The sequence below is a fragment of the Rutidosis leptorrhynchoides genome, chromosome 2 (assembly GCF_046630445.1).
Source record: "Rutidosis leptorrhynchoides isolate AG116_Rl617_1_P2 chromosome 2, CSIRO_AGI_Rlap_v1, whole genome shotgun sequence".
NCBI classification, from domain to species: domain Eukaryota; kingdom Viridiplantae; phylum Streptophyta; class Magnoliopsida; order Asterales; family Asteraceae; genus Rutidosis; species Rutidosis leptorrhynchoides.
The window spans coordinates 93,281,055-93,304,749 of NC_092334.1; the positions used below are offsets into that span (position 1 = coordinate 93,281,055).

At 32.8% G+C, this 23,695-nt stretch overlaps 1 protein-coding gene across 1 annotated transcript; it reads right to left on the reverse strand.

Moving 5' to 3' along the window:
- Positions 1-22,061: 22,061 nt before the first annotated feature.
- On the reverse strand, positions 22,062-22,565 carry LOC139888072 (uncharacterized). The gene has a single exon (XM_071871105.1). It carries the CDS (start codon positions 22,563-22,565, stop codon positions 22,062-22,064), a length of 504 nt encoding a protein of 167 aa, XP_071727206.1.
- Positions 22,566-23,695: the final 1,130 nt, after the last annotated feature.

Sequence of the window (23,695 nt, forward strand, 5' to 3'; positions counted from 1 at the left end):
TTACAATTTTAAATATATTGTTTTTACAAAATTTACAATATTAATTTAAGATTTAAATATTAATTTTAAAAACATGGTAAAAATAAATTTAAAAATCTTTTTGTCTTTTTATCCCACTTTAATCAATCAAATATTATCAAAAATATGCGCCCCTCTTTTCGGTAAAGTAATTTCGGTTCCAAGACCTAATTTAACTCATGACGAATTTTTGAAATATTTTGGGTTGATTGTTTAAAGATATTTATACCTTAAGAATAAACGTTAAATTTCGCAGTGATGTTATAAATTTTTAAATGATATCAATAATTTCGGTCGCCAAACCTAATTTTATTCAATACCAATTTAATACTTTTTAGCGAACAAATTAGCGTTTATTATCAAAAGGTTAAAAATAAAAATAAAAATAAAAACTGTACAGACATACCTGTGAAATAGATTTCTTAGTTATATGATCTATCCCATTCATAAGATAGTCGGTTTAATTGGTTTTCCATGGCTACATAGGCGTAACCTCGAGCATTCAGTGTCTTTTCTTCTAAACATATGAACGGTCCGTCTCTGCATAAAGTAACAAATTCGGTATTTGAATAGGTTTGATTATTGGAACATTTACCTCCATGTGACCATTTTCCGCATTTGTGACATCGTTCTAGGTGTCGTGCTCTTCTTTTCGCTGCGGATTTTGATTTTCCTTTACCAAATTGTAACTTATTATCTTCGCATCTAGATTCTTTTCTAACTTCGTCCATTCTTTCTCTGATTACTGATACTATTTCACTCGGTAGTATGTCATTATTTCTTTTAGTGATCAAAGCGTGTAGCATTAGACCATGGTTTAGTTCACAGGCAGTCTTCATTTTGTAAAAACCTAAAAAAAAATAAAAATTCAGAATGGGGGGAGAAGACTAGTTCTTTAGGGTCTGCTAGGGAAAGACCATTCGGGTTCCATTTTCGAGAACTACACGAAAACAGACAATCTAACTCTAACAGAAATACATATTATCCTTTAAAGACTTGATTCTCCCCACACTTAGTTAGCTGTGGTGTCGAAATTGTGATTAACTTCGTTGTCGACTTCCATCGGACCATGTATGTAATGTTTAACTCTGTGACCATTAACTTTAAATTCAATCCCATGTGAATTTATTAATTCTATCGTTCCGTATGGGAAAACTCTTTTGACTATGAATGGTCCAGACCATCTTGATTTCAATTTTCCAGGAAATAGCTTGAATCGTGAATTGAAAAGAAGAACTCTGTCTCCTTCTTTAAATTCTTTTGAACTTCTGATTCTTTTATCATGCCATTTCTTCGTTCTTTCTTTATAGATTAACGAATTTTCGTATGCTTCATGTCTTAATTCTTCTAATTCGTTTAGTTGACTTAATCGTAGACGTCCGGCTTCATGTAAATCAAGATTACATGTCTTCAAAGCCCAAAATGCTTTGTGTTCAATTTCTACTGGAAGATGACATGCTTTTCCATAAACAAGTCTAAAAGGTGTGGTTCCAATTGGAGTTTTGTAGGCTGTTCTAAAAGCCCAGAGTGCATCCTCCAATTTAATGGACCATTCCTTTGGATTTGATCCTACGGTTTTCTCTAGAATACGTTTTAAAGCTCGGTTGGTATTTTCAACTTGTCCACTTGTTTGTGGATGATATGCGGTGGAGATTTTATGAGTTACTCCATATCTTTTAAGAACTTTCTCAAGTTGATTATTACAGAAATGAGTACCCCGATCACTTATTAAAGCTTTCGGTGTTCCAAACCTTGCAAAAAGACGTTTTAAAAAGTTGACTACAACTCGTGCATCGTTAGTTGGGAGAGCTTGTGCTTCCGCCCATTTAGATACATAATCAATGGCTACGAGTATATATAGATTATTATTAGATTTTGGAAATGGACCCATAAAGTCAATACCCTAAATGTCAAATACTTCACATACTTGGATGACATTTTGTGGCATTTCATCACGTTGACTTATTTTTCCGGCCCTTTGACATGCATCACAGGATTTGCAAAGAAGGTGTGCGTCTTTGTAAATTGTAGGCCAATAGAATCCAGCTTCATAAACTTTTCTTGCTGTTAGTTGAGGCCTATAATGCCCTCCTGTTGGTCCTGTGTGACAATGGTTTAAAATTTTACTAGCTTCATCTCCAAATACACATCGGCGTATTATTCCATCGGGACAACTTTTAAACAGATGTGGATCTTCCCAGAAATAGTGTTTTATATCACTGAAGAATTTCTTTCGTCTTTGGTACGATAATCCTTTTTCAAGGAATCCACAAACTAAGTAGTTTGCATAGTCTGCAAACCATGGGATTTCTTTATAATCTATCTTCAATAGATATTCATCAGGAAAGTTGTCTTGTATGGCTGATTCATTTAGAACTTCTAATTCGGGATTTTCAAGACGAGAAAGATGATCAGCGGCGAGATTTTCTGCTCCTCTTTTATCTCGGATTTCAATATCAAACTCTTGTAAGAGTAAGATCCAACGGATTAATCTTGGTTTAGCATCTTGTTTTGAAAATAGGTATCTAAGAGCAGAATGGTCGGTATAGACCACCGTTTTTGCTAGAACGAGATATGATCGAAATTTGTCAAAAGCAAAGACAATAGCAAGGAGTTCTTTTTCAGTAGTTGTATAGTTCGTTTGTGCTCCTTGTAACGTCTTACTAGCATAATATATAGGTTGAAATCGTTTTTCAATCCTTTGTCCTAAAACGGCTCCCATTGCAAAATCACTTGCATCGCACATTAGTTCAAATGGTAGATTCCAATTTGGTGTTATCATGATTGGTGCATTAGTGAGTTTCTCTTTAAGAATATTAAAAGATTTGATACACTCATCTGAAAAGATGAATGGCGCATCCTTTTCTAGGAGTTTATTCATAGGAGTGGCAATTTTAGAAAAATCTTTTATGAAACGTCGGCAAAAACCGGCATGCCCTAGAAAACTCCTAACTCCTCTAACATTGGTGGGATGTGGAAGTTTAGCAATTACATCTACTTTAGCTCTATCCACTTCAATTCCTTCTTTTGAAATTTTATGTCCAAGAACGATGCCTTCTTTAACCATGAAATGGCATTTCTCCCAATTAAGTACTAGATTTGATTTTTCGCATCTAATTAGCATTCGTTCCAGATTAACTAGACATGATTTAAATGTATCACCGAAGACTGAAAAGTCATCCATGAATACTTCCATGCATTCTTCTATCATGTCGTGAAAAATCGCCATCATACACCTTTGAAAGGTTGCAGGGGCGTTGCAAAGTCCAAATGGCATGCGTTTGTAAGCAAAAGTACCATAAGGGCACGTGAATGTGGTTTTCTCTTGGTCCTTGGGTGCTATTAGAATTTGAAAATATCCGGAAAATCCATCTAGAAAACAATAGTAACTATTTCTGGCTAATCTTTCCAACATTTGATCTATGAAAGGTAAGGGAAAGTGATCCTTTCTGGTGGCGTCATTTAATTTTCTATAATCAATACATACACGCCATCCTGTTACAGTCCTAGTAGGAATAAGCTCATTTTTCTCATTTGTAATGACAGTCATGCCACCCTTCTTAGGCACGCATTGAACTGGGCTTACCCATGGACTATCAGAAATTGGATATATCAAACCTGCATCTAGCAGTTTAATAATCTCTTTCTTAACTACATCTTGCATATTAGGATTTAGTCTTCATTGGCGTTGCACATACGTTTTATGACCTTCTTCCATAAGGATTTTATGTGTGCAATACGAAGGACTTATTCCTTTAATATCATGAATCTTCCATGCAATGGCTGGTTTATGAGTTTTCAACACAGAAATGAGTTGTGATTTCTCATTTTCAGTAAGAGAAGACGATATTATTACAGGTAATTCAGATTCACCATGTAAATAAGCGTATTCCAAATGGTTTGGAAGTGGCTTTAACTCTAATTTCGGAGGTTCTTCTATCGATGATTTATATCGATATCTGTCTTCTTCTTTTAGCATTTGAATTTCTTCTGTTGTTGGTTCATATCCATTAGCTATAAGTGTAGCTAACATTTCAGCTTCATCAATTGGTTCATTACCTTCTCCTAAAGAACATTCTCCTGTTCCTTGTAATTCTGGAAATTCTTCTAATAATTCTGCATGTGCATCTATAGTTTGAATATAATAACAGGTATCATCTGCAGATTGTGGTTGTTGCATTGCTCTATCAACTGAAAAGGTAACACTCTCATCCTCTATACTTAGGGTCAGTTTCTTACCGAACACGTCTATCATTGCTTTAGCCGTGTTTAAGAATGGTCTTCCTAATATGAGAGGAACTTGAGAATCTTCTTCCATGTCCAAAACAACAAAATCTACTGGAAATACTAAAGTACCAACTTTAACTAGCATGTTCTCTGAAATGTCCCGTTCTTATTGATTAAAAACGTTCCATATTAATTGATTTCGTTGCGAGGTTTTGACCTCTATATGAGACGTTTTTCAAAGACTGCATTCATTTTAAAACAAACCATAACCTTTATTTCATCAATAAAGGTTTAAAAAGCTTTACGTAGATTATCAAATAATGATAATCTAAAATATCCTGTTTACACACGACCATTACATAATGGTTTACAATACAAATATGTTACAACAAAATAAGTTTCTTGAATGCAGTTTTTACACAATATCATACAAGCATGGACTCCAAATCTCGTCCTTATTTAAGTATGCGATAGCGGAAGCTCTTAATAATCACCTGAGAATAAACATGCTTAAAACGTCAACAAAAATGTTGGTGAGTTATAGGTTTAACCTATATATATCAAATCATAATAATAGACCACAAGATTTCATATTTCAATACACATCCCATACATAGAGATAAAAATCATTCATATGGTGAACACCTGGTAACCGACATTAACAATATGCATATATAAGAATATCCCCATCATTCCGGGACACCCTTCGGATATGATATAAATTTCGAAGTACTAAAGCATCCGGTACTTTGGATGGGGCTTGTTGGGCCCAATAGATCTATCTTTAGGATTCGCGTCAATTAGGGTGTCTGTTCCCTAATTCTTAGATTACCAGACTTAATAAAAAGGGGCATATTCGATTTCGATAATTCAACCATAGAATGTAGTTTCACGTACTTGTGTCTATTTTGTAAATCATTTATAAAACCTGCATGTATTCTCATCCCAAAAATATTAGATTTTAAAAGTGGGACTATAACTCACTTTCACAGATTTTTACTTCGTCGGGAAGTAAGACTTGGCCACTGGTTGATTCACGAACCTATAACAATATATACATATATATCAAAGTATGTTCAAAATATATTTACAACACTTTTAATATATTTTGATGTTTTAAGTTTATTAAGTCAGCTGTCCTCGTTAGTAACCTACAACTAGTTGTCCACAGTTAGATGTACAGAAATAAATCGATAAATATTATCTTGAATCAATCCACGACCCAGTGTATACGTATCTCAGTATTGATCACAACTCAAACTATATATATTTTGGAATCAACCTCAACCCTGTATAGCTAACTCCAACATTCACATATAGAGTGTCTATGGTTGTTCCGAAATATATATAGATGTGTCGACATGATAGGTCGAAACATTGTATACGTGTCTATGGTATCTCAAGATTACATAATATACAATACAAGTTGATTAAGTTATGGTTGGAATAGATTTGTTACCAATTTTCACGTAGCTAAAATGAGAAAAATTATCCAATCTTGTTTTACCCATAACTTCTTCATTTTAAATCCGTTTTGAGTGAATCAAATTGCTATGGTTTCATATTGAACTCTATTTTATGAATCTAAACAGAAAAAGTATAGGTTTATAGTCGGAAAAATAAGTTACAAGTCGTTTTTGTAAAGGTAGTCATTTCAGTCGAAAGAACGACGTCTAGATGACCATTTTAGAAAACATACTTCCACTTTGAGTTTAACCATAATTTTTGGATATAGTTTCATGTTCATAATAAAAATCATTTTCTCAGAATAACAACTTTTAAATCAAAGTTTATCATAGTTTTTAATTAACTACCCAAAACAGCCCGCGGTGTTACTACGACGGCGTAAATCCGGTTTTACGGTGTTTTTCGTGTCTCCAGGTTTTAAATCATTAAGTTAGCATATCATATAGATATAGAACATGTGTTTAGTTGATTTTAAAAGTCAAGTTAGAAGGATTAACTTTTGTTTGCGAACAAGTTTAGAATTAACTAAACTATGTTCTAGTGATTACAAGTTTAAACCTTCGAATAAGATAGCTTTATATGTATGAATCGAATGATGTTATGAACATCATTACTACCTTAAGTTCCTTGGATAAACCTACTGGAAAAGAGAAAAATGGATCTAGCTTCAACGGATCCTTGGATGGCTCGAAGTTCTTGAAGCAGAATCATGACACGAAAACAAGTTCAAGTAAGATCATCACTTGAAATAAGATTGTTATAGTTATAGAAATTGAACCAAAGTTTGAATATGATTATTACCTTGTATTATAATGATAACCTACTGTAAGAAACAAAGATTTCTTGAGGTTGGATGATCACCTTACAAGATTGGAAGTGAGCTAGCAAACTTGAAAGTATTCTTGATTATATGTAACTAGAACTTGTAGAATATATGAAGAACACTTAGAACTTGAAGATAGAACTTGAGAGAGATCAATTAGATGAAGAAAATTGAAGAATGAAAGTGTTTGTAGGTGTTTTTGGTCGTTGGTGTATGGATTAGATATAAAGGATATGTAATTTTGTTTTCATGTAAATAAGTCATGAATGATTACTCATATTTTTGTAATTTTATGAGATATTTCATGCTAGTTGCCAAATGATGGTTCCCACATGTGTTAGGTGACTCACATGGGCTGCTAAGAGCTGATCATTGGAGTGTATATACCAATAGTACATACATCTAAAAGCTGTGTATTGTACGAGTACGAATACGGGTGCATACGAGTAGAATTGTTGATGAAACTGAACGAGGATGTAATTGTAAGCATTTTTGTTAAGTAGAAGTATTTTGATAAGTGTATTTAAGTCTTTCAAAAGTGTATAAATACATATTAAAACACTACATGTATATACATTTTAACTGAGTCGTTAAGTCATCGTTAGTCGTTACATGTAAGTGTTGTTTTGAAACCTTTAGGTTAACGATCTTGTTAAATGTTGTTAACCCAATGTTTATAATATCAAATGAGATTTTAAATTATTATATTATCATGATATTATCATGTATGAATATCTCTTAATATGATATATATACATTAAATGTCTTTACAACGATAATCGTTACATATATGTCTCGTTTAAAAATCATTAAGTTAGTAGTCTTGTTTTTACATATGTAGTTCATTGTTAATATACTTAATGATATGTTTACTTATCATAGTATCATGTTAACTATATATATATCCATATATATGTTATCATATAGTTTTTACAAGTTTTAACGTTCGTGAATCACCGGTCAACTTGGGTGGTCAATTGTCTATATGAAACATATTTCAATTAATCAAGTCTTAACAAGTTTGATTGCTTATCATGTTGGAAATATTTAATCATGTAAATATCAATCTCAATTAATATATATAAACATGGAAAAGTTCGGGTCACTACATTCTCCATTATCCCTCTAGGATATTTTATTGATCTATCGGCTAGTTGTATGCTTATTCTTGTTGGTTTCAATTCTCCAAGGTCTAGTTTAGCGTATAGTGAATACGGCATTAGATTTATACTAGCACCTAAGTCTGCCAATGCTTCTATTGAACTAAGACTACCCAGAAAACATGGAATTGTGAAACTTCCTGGATCAGATAGTTTTTCTGGTATCTTATTCAATAGCACTGCTGAACAATTAGCATTCATAGTAACAGCCGAGAGTTCTTCCATTTTCTTTCTATTTGAGATTAGATCTTTCAAGAATTTAGCATATCTTGGCATTCCTGAAATCACATCAATGAAAGGAAGATTTACATTTATCTGTTTAAACATATCCAAGAATTTGGATTGCTCGGCTTCAAGTTTTTCTTTCTTCATTTTACTCGGGTAAGGAAGTGGTGGTTGGTATGGTTTAACATAAGGTTTATCCTTAACTGTGTTATCTTCATTAACTTTTTCAACTACCGGTTATTTTTCCTTATCTTGATCAGGTTGTGGTTCTTGTGGAGTAGGAATAGTTTCATCAGAAGTTACAGGTATTTCAGGTGGTTTAAGTGTTGTACCACTTCTTGTGGTAATGGCTTTAGCTGTTTCATTCCGGGGGTTAGCATTTGTATCGCTTGGTAAACTTCCCGGTTTTCTTTCACCTATTAATCTTGCTAGGTTACTTACTTCTTGTTCCAGATTTTGAATAGAAGCTTGTTGATTTCTAAATGCTTGAGCATTTTGTTCATTGGTTTGTTTCTGAGACGTGAAAAACTGCGTTTGAGTTTCAACTAGCTTTGTCATCATATCTTCTAAATTCGGCTTTTTATCATCGGTTTGTTGTGGTGGTTTGTTTTGAAAATTAGGTCTTTGCTGATTGTAATTGTTATTGGATACTTGTTGATTGGTAGGACCTTGTTGGTTGTTGTATGGAATATTTCGGTTATAATTCTGGTTTTGATTGTAAATCGGTCTTGGCGGTTGATAATTATTCTGATAATTATTTCCAGGCCTTTGGTTTATGTATGAAATATTCTCTCTTTGTTCCATTGTTAATTCAATACTGAGACAATCTTTTGTCAAATGTGGTCCTCCACACTGCTCACAACTAATTCGTATTGAGTGAATATCTTTAGTCATCTTTTCCATTCGTCTCTCTACAGCATCTATCTTTGCGGAAATGGAATCTAAGTCATGGCTAGAATCGGCTCTAGCTGCTTTAGATGATCTAATGATATCTTTTTCTTGGTGCCACTCATGTGAGTGGGAAGCAGTGTTATCAATAATTTTGTAAGCATCAGTTTCGGTTTTCTTCATAATAGAACCACCAGCTGCTATATCTATGTCTTTCCTTGTAGTGATGTCGCATCCTTGGTAGAATATTCGTACTATTTGACAGGTGTCTAAACCATGTTGCGGACATCCTCTTAATAACTTTCCATATCTTGTCCATGCCTCATATAGAGTTTCATTTGGCTTCTGTGTGAACGTAACAATTTCCGCTTGAAGTCTTACGGCTTTAGATGCAGGAAAGAATTGTTTAAGAAATTTGTCAACTAAAACGTCCCATGTATCAATCGCCCCTTCAGGTAATGATTCCAACCAATCTTTGGCTTCTCCCTTTAAAGTCCAGGGAAATAACATTAGATATATCTGTTCATCCTCTACTTCTCGGATTTTAAATAGTGTGCAGATCCTATTAAAGGTACGTAGATGTTCATTTGGATCTTCCTTCGGCGCACCACTAAATTGGCATTGATTAGTCACCATGTGTAGAATTTGTCCTTTGATTTCATAATCTGGCGCATTAATGTCTGGATGAGTAATTGCGTGACCTTGGCCAGTGCGTTTAGCTCTCATTCGGTCTTCCATACTTAAAGGTTCCAGATTCTCCATAATTGAATTTGTTGAATCGGTATCACTAGATGATTCTGATTTAATGGTTCGTTCCTCAACAATCTCTGTTTGAATGATTGGTGGCTCCGGAGGAAAGTTTAATGGTTCAGGATCTACGAACCGTTCCTGAATATTCTCCGGATTCTCAATTGTGAGGTCGGGTTCAAAAAATGGATTATCGGAAATTTGAACTGAAGTACTTGGTCGACTGGATGACGATTCTAAAGAAAAATCAACGGCGGTTATATTTGCTAAATGTCTTGATCTAGTTACAGGTGGTGAACGTACAAAAGGTGGTGAACGTCTTGCTCGGTGCATTCACTGAATATCCTATTAGTTTTAAAAAGGAAGAAAAATTATAATAAGTTATCCAATTAATAGACTTTTCTGATTTTGCCCACGTTTCGAATAGCCAAAAGATGCAGCAGAGGGGCAGGATTCGTTTGGTCTCAATATAATTGAGGACTGTTTGGCTCCAATAACCCGGTCCACGTACAAATCCAACTATTACTACGAACCAGAAAATTTTGATGTCTATTAATTTAACCACTTAAAATAAATTTTCGTAATTTTAAGAAATTTAGATAAGAAGTAGAATAAAAAAAATCTAAGTCCTAAAACTAGAATAGCGAGAAATAAGAGAGAAAAAGAGTTCGTCGAAAAAGGTCGAAAAAGAAAAAATGGTTGAAAAATAAAAGGTGACGGAAAAATAAAAGAAACTTATAAAAACTTAAAAATACTTGACTAACCTAACCTTATTACTACAACTAACTTAAAATTATAATCGCAAATTGAAATTACTAATTGGAATGATAATTGATACATAGTAAAAGGTGTCTAAAAATATTAAAGCTTACAGGAAAAACTAAATCCCAAATGGAGATAACTTAAAAAGAAACTAAAACTTAAAAAGGCGTCGCAAAATTCTAAAGCACCTAAATCTTAGTCTAAAGAAAAAGCACTTAAGGAATTCTACGGCAAAGCCTAAAAATCTAGGAGTAAAAATAACTATAGCAAAAACTAAGTTTAAAATTAAATATGAGCTAAAAATACAAAAGTTACGCTAAAACGATTAAAAAGGAACAAAATATAAAAATATACAAAAAGTTGTAAAAATTACAATTTTTATAAAAATATTATTTTTATATTTTTTTTTTATAAAACTACTAATTTTACAATTTAATAAAACTAATTTAAACAAAATAAAACAAATTAAATAAAAAGAAATTTTAAAATAAAACTTAATTATAATAATAATACATAATTAGGGTTTATATTAATAATAATTAATAATAATCCGTAATAAATGCTGAATTAGGGCTTCTGTCGGCGTGTCAGAAAGTCTCCGCGAGTCGCGGTAATTAATGAAGAAAACCCCGCGAGTCGCGGGGTTCAGAAATTCAATTCTGGCACAGTTTGAATCGACGCGTTTTTTTTTCTTTATTTATTTTTTTTTTATTTTCTGTTTTCTGTTTTTTTTTTCTGTTTATAAAAAAAAAAAATATGTGTACAAATAAAACTTATATTTAAAACTTAAATAAAAATAGAATCACTTTATAATTTTATAAATAAAAATCTTAAAACTAGATTTATATATATATTTTTTTTATATATTTTTTTTATGTTTTTAAATAAAAACAAAATACTTAAATAAAACTTATGTTTTTATAAACTAAAAATAAAGAAACTTTATAAAACTTAAATATTTAACAAAATCTTAAAAATACTTATATTTTTGTTTTTCTTTTTATATTTTTGAATAATTAAAACGTATTTTTACAAAAGCGACTTTTAATAGAAGTAAACTAAATTTTTTTTTTTTTTATTATATTAGCGTTCCGCTTCCAGCTTTTAACAAACGATCCCCGGCAGCGGCGCCAAAAATACTTGATGTTATGCGAGGTGTATATAAAATAGCTTATATTTTACTAGGAAAAACTATTAAATACGATACAATTTTACACAAGATATTTATTTATTTATAGAATGGATATACTTAAACCTTGCTACAACACTTATAGGCAGTGTACCTAATCGTACAGTAGTGTAGTTTTTAGTAAGTCCGGTTCGTTCCACAGGGAATCTTTATTTTAAACAAAGCTCAACGCTATATTAGTTTACTTTTATAAAAATACAAACATATATATAAGTAATATTATTATTATAAAGGGGGGTTTTTACCGTTTAATGACCGGTTTGTCGATTTTAAGACTTTAGTCGCAGTTAAAACCTAATGTAAAATATAAAATAAATACAAGACTTAAATTAAAGCGTAAAGTAAATAACGATAATGAAATTGCGAATAATAAAAGTGCGATAAAATAAACTTGCAATAATTAAAAAGTACGATAATTAAAAGTGCGATTAAATAACAATAAATAAAAGTGCGATAATTAGAAGTGCAATTAAATATAAAATAAAGGAAATTAAATATGAAATAAAAGAATTATGCTTATTTAAACTTCCGTAATCATGATGTTCGACGTGTTGATTTTAGTTTTATGCCCATGGGTTAATTGTCCTTTGTCCTGGATTATTTAATCTGTCCGTCTGGTTTTTGTCCATAACAGTCCATCAGTCATAAATATAAAGTGCGAGTGTCCTCATCAAATTATTTTTATACCCGAAGTTAAATATTCCAACTAATTGGGGATTCGAATTGTAACAAGGTTTTAATACTTTGTTTAATGAATACACCAGGTTATCGACTGCGTGTAAACCAAGGTTTTACTACTTTGTTAACAATTACACCAATTACCCTTGAATGTAATTTCACCCCTGTTTTAATTATTCTAGTGGCTATTAATCCATTCCCGTGTCCGGTAAAATGAACGATTATTCGTACATATAAATACCCCGCCCATCGTGTCCGATTGAGTGTATAAGGTAATTTATAGGGACGCCCAATTGTAAATCTTTATATTAACATTAACAAACTATCATTTAGTTAAACAAATATAAAGCCCATTAATAGCCCATAGTCTAATTTCCACAAGTGTCGTTCTTTTGTCCAAACCCCAATTATGGTACAAAGCCCAATTAACCAATTTTAGTAATTAGCCCAACATCATGATTACTTCGTTTTAAATAAGCATAATAATAACTTAGCTACGAGACATTAATATAAAAAGGTTGAACATAACTTAAAATGATTAAAAATAGCGTAGCGTTACACGGACAGAATTTCGACTTACACCCTTACAACATTCGCTAACATACCCTTATTATTAGGATTAAAATTAAAATATAAATTATATATATATATATATATATCGTTTACGTATGATAAGAGAAGAAAAAGATTATATTTTGCGTTCAGAATTCGGTTGGCTTTATAGGCATTTTTTCATTTTGGGGCTCCGCGACTCGCGGCCATTTTGGCCTTCAAACTCCGCGAGTCGCGGAGTTTGAAATTCCAGCTCACATCTTGGAGTCTTTCTCTGCCGACGGTTTTTATTTATAAATATAATATATATATATAATTAATATAATTAATTATATATTATATTATATTTATATGCATAGTTAACTTGTAATTTTTAGTCCGTTGCGTCGAGCGTTAAGAGTTGACTCTGGTCCCGGTTCCGGATTTTCGAACGTCCTTGCGTACAATTTTATATTTTGTACTTTGCGTTTTGAATCTTGTACTCTTGTAATTTCGAGACGTTTCTTATCAATAATTGGAACCTCTTTGATTGTCTTTTGTTCTTTTGAGCTTTTTGGTCGTTTGCGTCTTCAATTCGTCGAATCTGTCTTTTGTCTTCACCTTTTATTATTTAAACGAATATCACTTGTAAATAGAACAATTGCAACTAAAAGCTTGTCTTTCTTGAGGAATAATGCTATGAAATATATGTTCATTTTTAGCATTATCAACCAACCACATCACCGTGGGGAGCTCCTGTTTTGTTTGTCAAGAAGAAAGATGGTACATTCAGGTTGTGTATCGACTACCGAGAGTTGAACAAACTTACCATCAAGAACTGCTACCCACTACCGAGAATCGACGACTTATTTGATCAACTACAAGGCTCGTCTATTTATTCGAAGATCGATTTACGTTCTGGATATCATCAAATGCGAGTAAAGGAGGATGATATTCCAAAAACTGCTTTTAGGACGCGTTATGGTCATTACGAGTTTATGGTTATGCCGTTTGGATTGACTAACGCACCAGCTGTGTTCATGGACCTTATGAACCGAGTGTGTGGGCCATATCTTGACAAGTTTGTCATTGTTTTCATCGATGACATACTTATTTACTCAAAGAATGATCAAGAGCACGAAGAACATTTGAGAAAAGTGCTAGAAGTATTGAGGAAAGAAAAACTGTACGCTAAGTTTTCAAAGTGTGCATTTTGGTTGGAAGAAGTTCAATTCCTCAGTCACATAGTGAACAAAGAAGGTATCCAGGTGGACCCGACAAAGATCGAAACCGTTGAAAAGTGGGAAACCCCAAAAACTCCGAAGCATATACGTCAATTTTTAGGACTAGCTGGTTATTACAGAAGGTTCATCCAAGACTTTTCCAGAATAGCAAAACCCTTGACTGCATTAACGCATAAAGGGAAGAAATTTGAATGGAAGGATGAACAAGAGAAAGCATTTCAGTTATTGAAGAAAAAGCTAACTACGGCACCTATATTGTCATTGCCTGAAGGGAATGATGCTTTTGTGATTTATTGTGACGCATCAAAGCAAGGTCTCGGTTGTGTATTAATGCAACGAATGAAGGTGATTGCTTATGCGTCTAGACAATTGAAGATTCACGAACAAAATTATACGACACATGATTTGGAATTAGGCGCGGTTGTTTTTGCATTAAAGACTTGGAGGCACAACTTATATGGGGTCAAAAGTATTATATATACCGACCTCAAAAGTCTTCAACACATATTTAATCAGAAACAACTGAATATGAGGCAGCGTAGGTGGATTGAATTGTTGAATGATTACGACTTTGAGATTCGTTACCACCCGGGGAAGGCAAATGTGGTAGCCGACGCCTTGAGCAGGAAGGACAGAGAACCCATTCGAGTAAAATCTATGAATATAATGATTCACAATAACCTTACTACTCAAATAAAGGAGGCGCAACAAGGAGTTTTAAAAGAGGGAAATTTAAAGGATGGAATACCCAAAGGATCGGAGAAGCATCTTAATATTCGGGAAGACGGAACTCGGTATAGGGCTGAAAGGATTTGGGTACCAAAATTTGGAGATATGAGAGAAATGGTACTTAGAAAAGCTCATAAATCCAGATACTCAATACATCCTGGAACGGGGAAGATGTACAAGGATCTCAAGAAACATTTTTGGTGGCCAGGTATGAAAGCCGATGTTGCTAAATACGTAGGAGAATGTTTGACGTGTTCTAAGGTCAAAGCTGAGCATCAGAAACCATCAGGTCTACTCCAACAACCCGAAATCCCGGAATGGAAATGGGAAAACATTACCATGGATTTCATCACTAAATTGCCAAGGACTGCAAGTGGTTTTGATACTATTTGGGTAATAGTTGATCGTCTCACTAAGTCAGCACACTTCCTGCCAATAAGAGAAGATGACAAGATGGAGAAGTTAGCACGACTGTATTTGAAGGAAGTCGTCTCCAGACATGGAATACCAATCTCTATTATCTCTGATAGGGATGGCAGATTTATTTCAAGATTCTGGCAGACATTACAGCAAGCATTGGGAACTCGTCTAGACATGAGTACTGCCTATCATCCACAAATTGATGGGTAGAGCGAAAGGACGATATAAAAGCTTGAAGACATGCTACGAGCTTGTGTTATTGATTTCGGAAATAGTTGGGATCGACATCTACCGTTAGCAGAATTTTCCTACAACAACAGCTACCATTCAAGCATTGAGATGGCGCCGTTTGAAGCACTTTATGGTAGAAAGTGCAGGTCTCCGATTTGTTGGAGTGAAGTGGGGGATAGACAGATTACGGGTCCAGAGATAATACAAGAAACTACCGAGAAAATCATCCAAATTCAACAAAGATTGAAAATTGCCCAGAGTCGACAAAAGAGCTACGCGGACAGTAAAATAAAAGATATAGAGTTTGAAATTAGAGAAATGATCATGCTTAAGGTTTCACCTTGAAAAGGCGTTGTTCGATTTGGTAAACGGGGGAAACTAAATCCAAGGTACATTGGACCATTCAAGATTATAGATCGTGTCGGACCAGTAGCTTACCAACTGGAGCTACCTCAACAACTCGCGGCTGTACATAACAATTTCCACGTCTCAAATTTGAAGAAATGTTTTGCTAAAGAAGATCTCACTATTCTGTTGGACGAAATCCAAATCAATGAAAAACTTTAATTCATTGAAGAACCCGTCGAAATAATGAATCGTGAGGTTAAGAGACTTAAACAAAACAAGACACCGATTGTTAAGGTTTGATGGAATGCTCGTAGAGGACCTGAGTTCACCTGGGAGTGTGAAGATCAGATGAAGAAGAAATACCCGCATTTATTTCCTGAAGATACGTCAACACCTCCAACTGCTTAAAATTTCAGGACGAAATTTATTTAACGGGTAGGTACTGTAGTGACCCGAACTTTTCCATGTTTATATATATATTAAATGAAATTGTTATTTACATGATTAAGTGTTTCCAACATGTTAAACAATCAAACTTGTTAAGACTTGATTAATTGAAATAGGTTTCATATAGACAATTGACCACCCAAGTTGACCGGTGATTCACGAACGTTAAAACTTGTAAAAACTATACGATGACATATATATGGTTATATATATAGTTAACATGATTTTATTATAAGTATGTATCTCATTAGGTATTTTAACAATGAGTTATATACATAAAAATGAGACTATTAATTTAAGAAACTCGAAAACGATATATATAACGATTATCGTTATAACAACGTCTTACTAGGTACATATGAATCATATTAAGATATTGATACACTTGGTTAATTATGTTAAATGATAAGTAAATATATTATTAAGTGTATTAACAATGAAATACATATGTAAAAATAAGACTACTAACTTAATGATTTCGAAACGAGACATATATGTAACGATTATCGTTGTAACGACATTTAACTGTATATATATCATACTAAGATATATTATATATCATAATATAATGATAATATAACAATTTAACATCTCATTTGTTATAATAAATAATGGGTTAACAACATTCAACAAGATCGTTAACCTAAAGGTTTCAAAACAACATTTACATGTAACGACTAACGATGACTTAACGACTCAGTTAAAATGTATGTACATGTAGTGTTTTAATATGTATTCATACACTTTTTAAAGACTTTAAGACACTTATCAAAATACTTCTACTTAACAAAAATGCTTACAATTACATCCTCGTTCAGTTTCATCAACAATTCTACTCGTATGCACCCGTATTCGTACTCGTACAATACACAGCTTTTAGATGTATGTACTATTGGTATATACACTCCAATGATCAGCTCTTAGCAGCCCATGTGAGTCACCTAACACATGTGGGAACCATCATTTGGCAACTAGCATAAAATATCTCATAACATTACAAAAATATGAGTAATCATTCATGACTTATTTACATGAAAACAAAATTACATATCCTTTATATCTAATCCATACACCAACGACCAAAAACACCTACAAACACTTTCATTCTTCAATTTTCTTCATATAATTGATCTCTCTCAAGTTCTATCTTCAAGTTCTAAGTGTTCTTCATAAATTCCAAAAGTTCTAGTTTCATAAAATCAAGAATACTTCCAAGATTGCAAGTTTACTTCCAAGTTTTCTAAATTCATTCCAAGTAATCATCCAAGATCAAGAAACCTTTGTTACTTACAGTAGGTTATCTTTCTAATACAAGGTAATAATCATATTCAAACTTTAATTCAATTTCTATAACTATAACAATCTTATTTCGAGTGGAAATCTTACTTGAAATTGTTTTCGTGTCATGATTCTGCTTCAAGAACTTTCAAGCCATCCAAGGATCCTTTGAAGCTAGATCTATTTTTCTTATTTCCAGTAGGTTTATCTAAGGAACTTGAGGTAGTAATAATGTTTATAACATCATTCGATTCATACATATAAAGCTGTCATATTCGAAGGTTTAAACTTGTAATCACTAGAACATAGTTTAGTTAATTCTAAACTTGTTCTCAAATAAAAGTTAATCCTTATAACTTGACTTTTAAAATCAACTAAACACATGTTCTATATCTATATGATATGCTAACTTAATGATATAAAACCTGGAAACACGAAAAACACCGTAAAACCGAATTTACGCCGTCGTAGTAATACCGCGGGCTGTTTTGGGTTAGTTAATTAAAAACTATGATAAACTTTAATTTAAAAGTTGTTATTCTGGGAAAATGATTTTTATTATGAACATGAAACTATATCCAAAAATTATGGTTAAACTCAAAGTGGAAGTATGTTTTCTAAAATGGTCATCTAGAAGTCGTTCTTTCGACTGAAATGACTACCTTTACAAAAACGACTTGTAACTTATTTTTCCGACTATAAACCTATACTTTTTCTATTTAGATTCATAAAATAGAGTTCAATATGAAACCATATAATTTGATTCACTCAAAACGGATTTAAAATGAAGAAGTTATGGGTAAAACAAGATTGGATAATTTTTCTCATTTTAGCTACGTGAAAATTGGTAACAAATCTATTCCAACCATAACTTAATCAACTTGTATTGTATATCATGTAATCTTGAGATACCATAGACACGTATACAATGTTTCGACCTATCATGTCGACACATCTATATATATTTCGGAACAACCATAGACACTCTATATGTGAATGTTGGAGTTAGCTATACAGGGTTGAGGTTGATTCCAAAATATATATTGTTTGAGTTGTGATCAATACTGAGATATGTATACACTGGGTCGTGGATTGATTCAAGATAATATATATCGATTTATTTCTGTACATCTAACTGTGAACAACTAGTTGTAGGTTACTAACGAGGACAGCTGACTTAATAAACTTAAAACATCAAAATGTATTAAAAGTATTATAAATATATTTTGAACATACTTTGATATATATGTATATATTGTTATAGGTTCGTGAATCAACCAGTGGCCAAATCTTACTTCCCGACGAAGTAAAAATCTGTAAAAGTGAGTTATAGTCCCACTTTTAAAATCTAATATTTTTGGGATGAGAATACATGCAGGTTTTATAAATGATTTACAAAATAGACACAAGTACGTGAAACTACATTCTATGGTTGAATTATCGAAATCGAATATGCCCCTTTTTATTAAGTCTGGTAATCTAAGAATTAGGGAACAGACACCCTAATTGACGCGAATCCTAAAGATAGATCTATTGGGCCCAACAAGCCCCATCCAAAGTACCGGATGCTTTAGTACTTCGAAATTTATATCATATCCGAAGGGTGTCCCGGAATGATGGGGATATTCTTATCTATGCATCTTGTTAATGTCGGTTACCAGGTGTTCACCATATGAATGATTTTTATCTCTATGTATGGGATGTGTATTGAAATATGAAATCTTGTGGTCTATTGTTACGATTTGATATATATAGGTTAAACCTATAACTCACCAACATTTTTGTTGACGTTTAAAGCATGTTTATTCTCAGGTGAATACTAAGACCTTCCGCTGTTGCATACTAAAATAAGGACAAGATTTGGAGTCCATGTTTGTATGATATTGTGTAAAAACTGCATTCAAGAAACTGATTTCGATGTAACATATTTGTATTGTAAACCATTATGTAATGGTCGTGTGTAAACAGGATATTTTAGATTATCATTATTTGATAATCTACGTAAAGCTTTTTAAACCTTTATTTATGAAATAAATGTTATGGTTTGTTTTAAAAATGAATGCAGTCTTTGAAAAACGTCTCATATAGAGGTCAAAACCTCGCAACGAAATCAATTAATATGGAACGTTTTTAATCAATAAGAACGAGACATTTCAGGTTTTTCTTAGACTCCATACTTTTGACCTCTGTATCTAAAATATCAAAATATACACTTTTCATCTATGAGTTTGATTATGAATTAATTAAAATCAATCTACGTAAAACGATTATTTATACGGGTGAGTTGAATTGGATTAGTTTGGCTACAGTTTGGTTATTGATGCTAAGAAATACTCAAGAATCGAAAAAATCACGTAAACCATAAATCAACCGAACCGAACGAAGACCCCACTACTACTACTTACTTATAGGGCAGCAAGATTAAAGATTACTATGTTTCTAAGATTTTCAAAAAGATTAAAGTAGGAAAACTAAAACATTAGTTCATTGGGGTGAAATGTAACCAAAACATTGGTTTATCGAAGCATTACTATTTGAATGAAATCAACTGAACCATCTTCCGTATGAACTAAACTTCTCTGCTATGATAAATTAGAACTTTTCTTAACAGTATAAAATTGAAGTTACTATTCAACATAATATATTCACCAAAAGTGTGTACCAAAAACTAGATAATAATATGGAGTAAAAATATAAATTGAAGGTCAAGCTCCTTTTTCCAGAAGCCGAATTGCAGATTCATTCACTGAATCCAAAAAATCACGAGCTCGTTGTTTGCGGACAAAAAACACATGATTTAAAAAATCGCATAATTATATTGTACTTTATCTTCACTTTAGAGTTTACCTTTACTTTCTCCATATTTTTTTTTTCCTAAATGCAAGAGTTAAGAATAAAAAGAAAACTTATATAATTATTACAGAGTACTTTTTATTATTATAAAAGTGGATTATTAATATCTATATAGTCATATAAAGCTCTAAAATGATGATGTCATCATTAAGCTAATTATCATTTAATTTTCATAATAATGATATCATAATTATATATTAATTTAATTAAAAAAATAATAGAAAATCTTTTATAAAAGAAAATACTAATATCTCCTAAATTGTAATTTTAATTTTCTAAAAAAATTTAAAAGGCATTTATTATTATTATTATTAATTATTATTATTATTATTATTAAAAATATAAATACTCAACTTTGAGCGAACTTTATTATTATTATTTACTTTTAATATAATAATTATAATTATAATTATAATAATAATTATTAAATTATTAATATTCAAATATGGATTTTTTTACGAAATTAATTACGTTACATATGTATGCGAAAATACATGTCTCTATATATTTGTAAAAACAACGACAAGTTTCTTAGTCAAACGGGTCATTAAAATAAATGACTTCAGCATTTATATTCGCTTAATACCTAAAACATGTTATTAAATTGTTTCGTTTAAACAACTCGTGATTTCATGGGTCATTTTACTAGTTTTTACATAAAAATGAAAAAATTATGAGACATGGAACACGAGAAAATCCAATCCAATACATTTACTCCAATACAAATTTCATTTTATTAACAAACAGAATAATAATAGTAAACAAAGTTTAATTTGTAAACCGTCATAACAATGCTGCTTCATGCTACGCAACAACATACACCACTGCTACCACAAGTTTCAATGGATTTACAAATTCCAATACCCGAAAGGCTAACTGGCTTTGCGCATAACGCATCACAATCTACATCGTTACAACATGATGATGTACAGTCAAGATCTAATATTCTGCGTGATCCTGTAAATTCCAATACAATTAACATTGTTTACTTACAATCAAATGGGATCTTCACAAATGCACGTAATACGTAAAGACTTAAATCGTATGGTATGATACATTTTACCTGGGCCGATTGCATTAGTTGAACAAAAATAAGCGATTATCAGTACAAGAAGAAGAGCAACAAATCTGCTAGATGCCATCTTTTGTTCTCTATTTTTGTTAGAAAATTTTGATCGAGTGTTATCATTTTCACTAAAAACGTTGCAAATGATCATTTAAATAAGACTTCCAGTCTATAGTACTCCATCAAAAAAGATTGGAAAGAATAATATTGCGGATCAATGATTGATTACGCATATTATGACATTCAATGTGAATCGACTAATGAATATTTAGTAACGAAAAAATCTTTTTTTATAGTTAAGTTTTATTCACCTTAAAATTAAAAGAAGATATTAGTTCTAGAGTGGATTTTGATGTGATTTTTTGAAAATCGAATAAGTGGATAATAGGACCATCCTTTTTGCGGCTTTTAAAATGAGTAAATCATATGCTTACATAATTTTTACAAAATTATTTCAATATTTGAAGTGAACTAATATTATAAGGAGTGACAAGTACGACATAAAAATAGAATTGTTAGGATTGTTGTACGTCATATATCGTGTCACAAAATTATATTGATAAATTAAGTTGATCTAAAATAATGAGTCAAGGACGTAATCGGCTCTTCAAATTATATTGAATTTTTTTTTTTTGAAAAGCAAGGAATATTATAAGCATAGAAAATATTACAACGTCCACAAATTACAGTATGAGAAATAGGTTGCGAAGTGAGCAACCATATAAGAAAACTAGCTCGAAAGATACAAGTGTGGGTTGCTCAACCAAGTAAACCAGTCAAACTTTTTTCCTCTCTTACGTAGGAAAATCCATTCGAAGGGTTTTACTTGAATTTCATTAAGAGTAACCGCTGCACTCCACGAATTTCCTCGAAACACTCGATTATTACGATTCTTCCAAATATAGTAAGTACATATCCACTCGATAGCTTGCCATATTTTCTTCCCGAAAGGAGACATAGAAACACCTGAGTTGCCTCGAAGAATCTCATTGAAACTAAGATTCGAAAATGATCCCAACCCCCACCAATTATTGATACGCTTCCAAATGTCTTGAGCAAACGAACAAAAAAGCAAGGTATGATCCGTTGTTTCAATATCATCATCACAAAGGGGGCATCGAACACTATGTAGATCAATACCCCTTTTGTCTAACTCAATCCTAACCGGTAGTCTTTTCTTCATCAAACGCCACACAAAAATTTCAATTTTTTTAGGCACTAAGTTGTTACACATAGTACTTGAATAATTGGTTCCAAAAGTAATGATACCGCAGCCCGCATGCGCATGTAACATACACACGGGCATGCGCTATGGTGCTCTCATGCGTCATGCGGCATGCAGATCCGTATCTGGTCCCTTTACGGCGGTTGCTTAGCTAACAAGCAAATATCTTTTCCATAATTATATCCGTGATTCGGGGGAGATGGTTATGGAAACGATTATCACTATCCTATGACGGTTCTAGAATTAGGGTTTGCCTATAAATACAAACCCTAATCGTCGTTAGCAACATACCACGTTACGTAGCCATCTTCTACCACACATCCTACGTAACTTACATCCTCTATCATCTTCTAAAGGTTAACAGGTTAGTTCTTTATTAACTGGTACCTACAACCTTGCTTGGGGCCTTCTGATCGACGGACGTCATCGAAGGTGGACTTAATCACTTGGCCACCCCGCCGACATCATCATGTCGGCCAGGGTTATTCACGGTAGCCGGACCGGAGAGCCACGTTCTAAGATCCTTAAACCCCTCCTTTACGTTGAGCAAGCATGTTAAGACCCCTCGGTTAAAATATGCATGATCAAGTGGTGCTTTCATTGAGAGTCGAATTAATTCAAAACTGTTTAATTGTTCTTTCTTTTTAGGTTTTGAATTATGATTCGCTATTTACAGAATTTTTTGAATTTTTTCTTTTTAACAGTATCATGACTTCCGAGGAATCATCGGAGCATACTCAAACAGCAATTCAACACGCGCCGTCTGGTAGTCAGCAAACGCCAGTTTTGACTACGGAGGCGGCTGCTCAAGCAGGGTACACAATGTACCCCCCACCTGTATTCGGCGAACCCTTTCAGCGGTTTAAGCCGATATATCCGGATGGGGTTACACCGCCAAGAGCAAACTCACCAGTCACAACCACGCGGTTGGATTTTTCATCGGTGGATCCAAGGGTTATCCCGATAAACGCTGGTGGCGAAACCATGGGACCACATGTAGTTTGCTGCGGCCAGGTACCTATTTACAGTACCACTGTTTCGATACCTCTGCAGACGCAGACTATTCAGCAAAACTCGTCGTTTACACCCCTGCAACCTTGGCAACCACCGCGCCCAGTTTCTCAATTCTTAACCCCTGC

Coding starts and splice junctions, on each gene's coding strand:
- LOC139888072 (XM_071871105.1), bottom strand. CDS start 22,565: ATGTGTAACAACTTAGTGCCTAAAAAAATTGAAATTTTTGTGTGGCGT.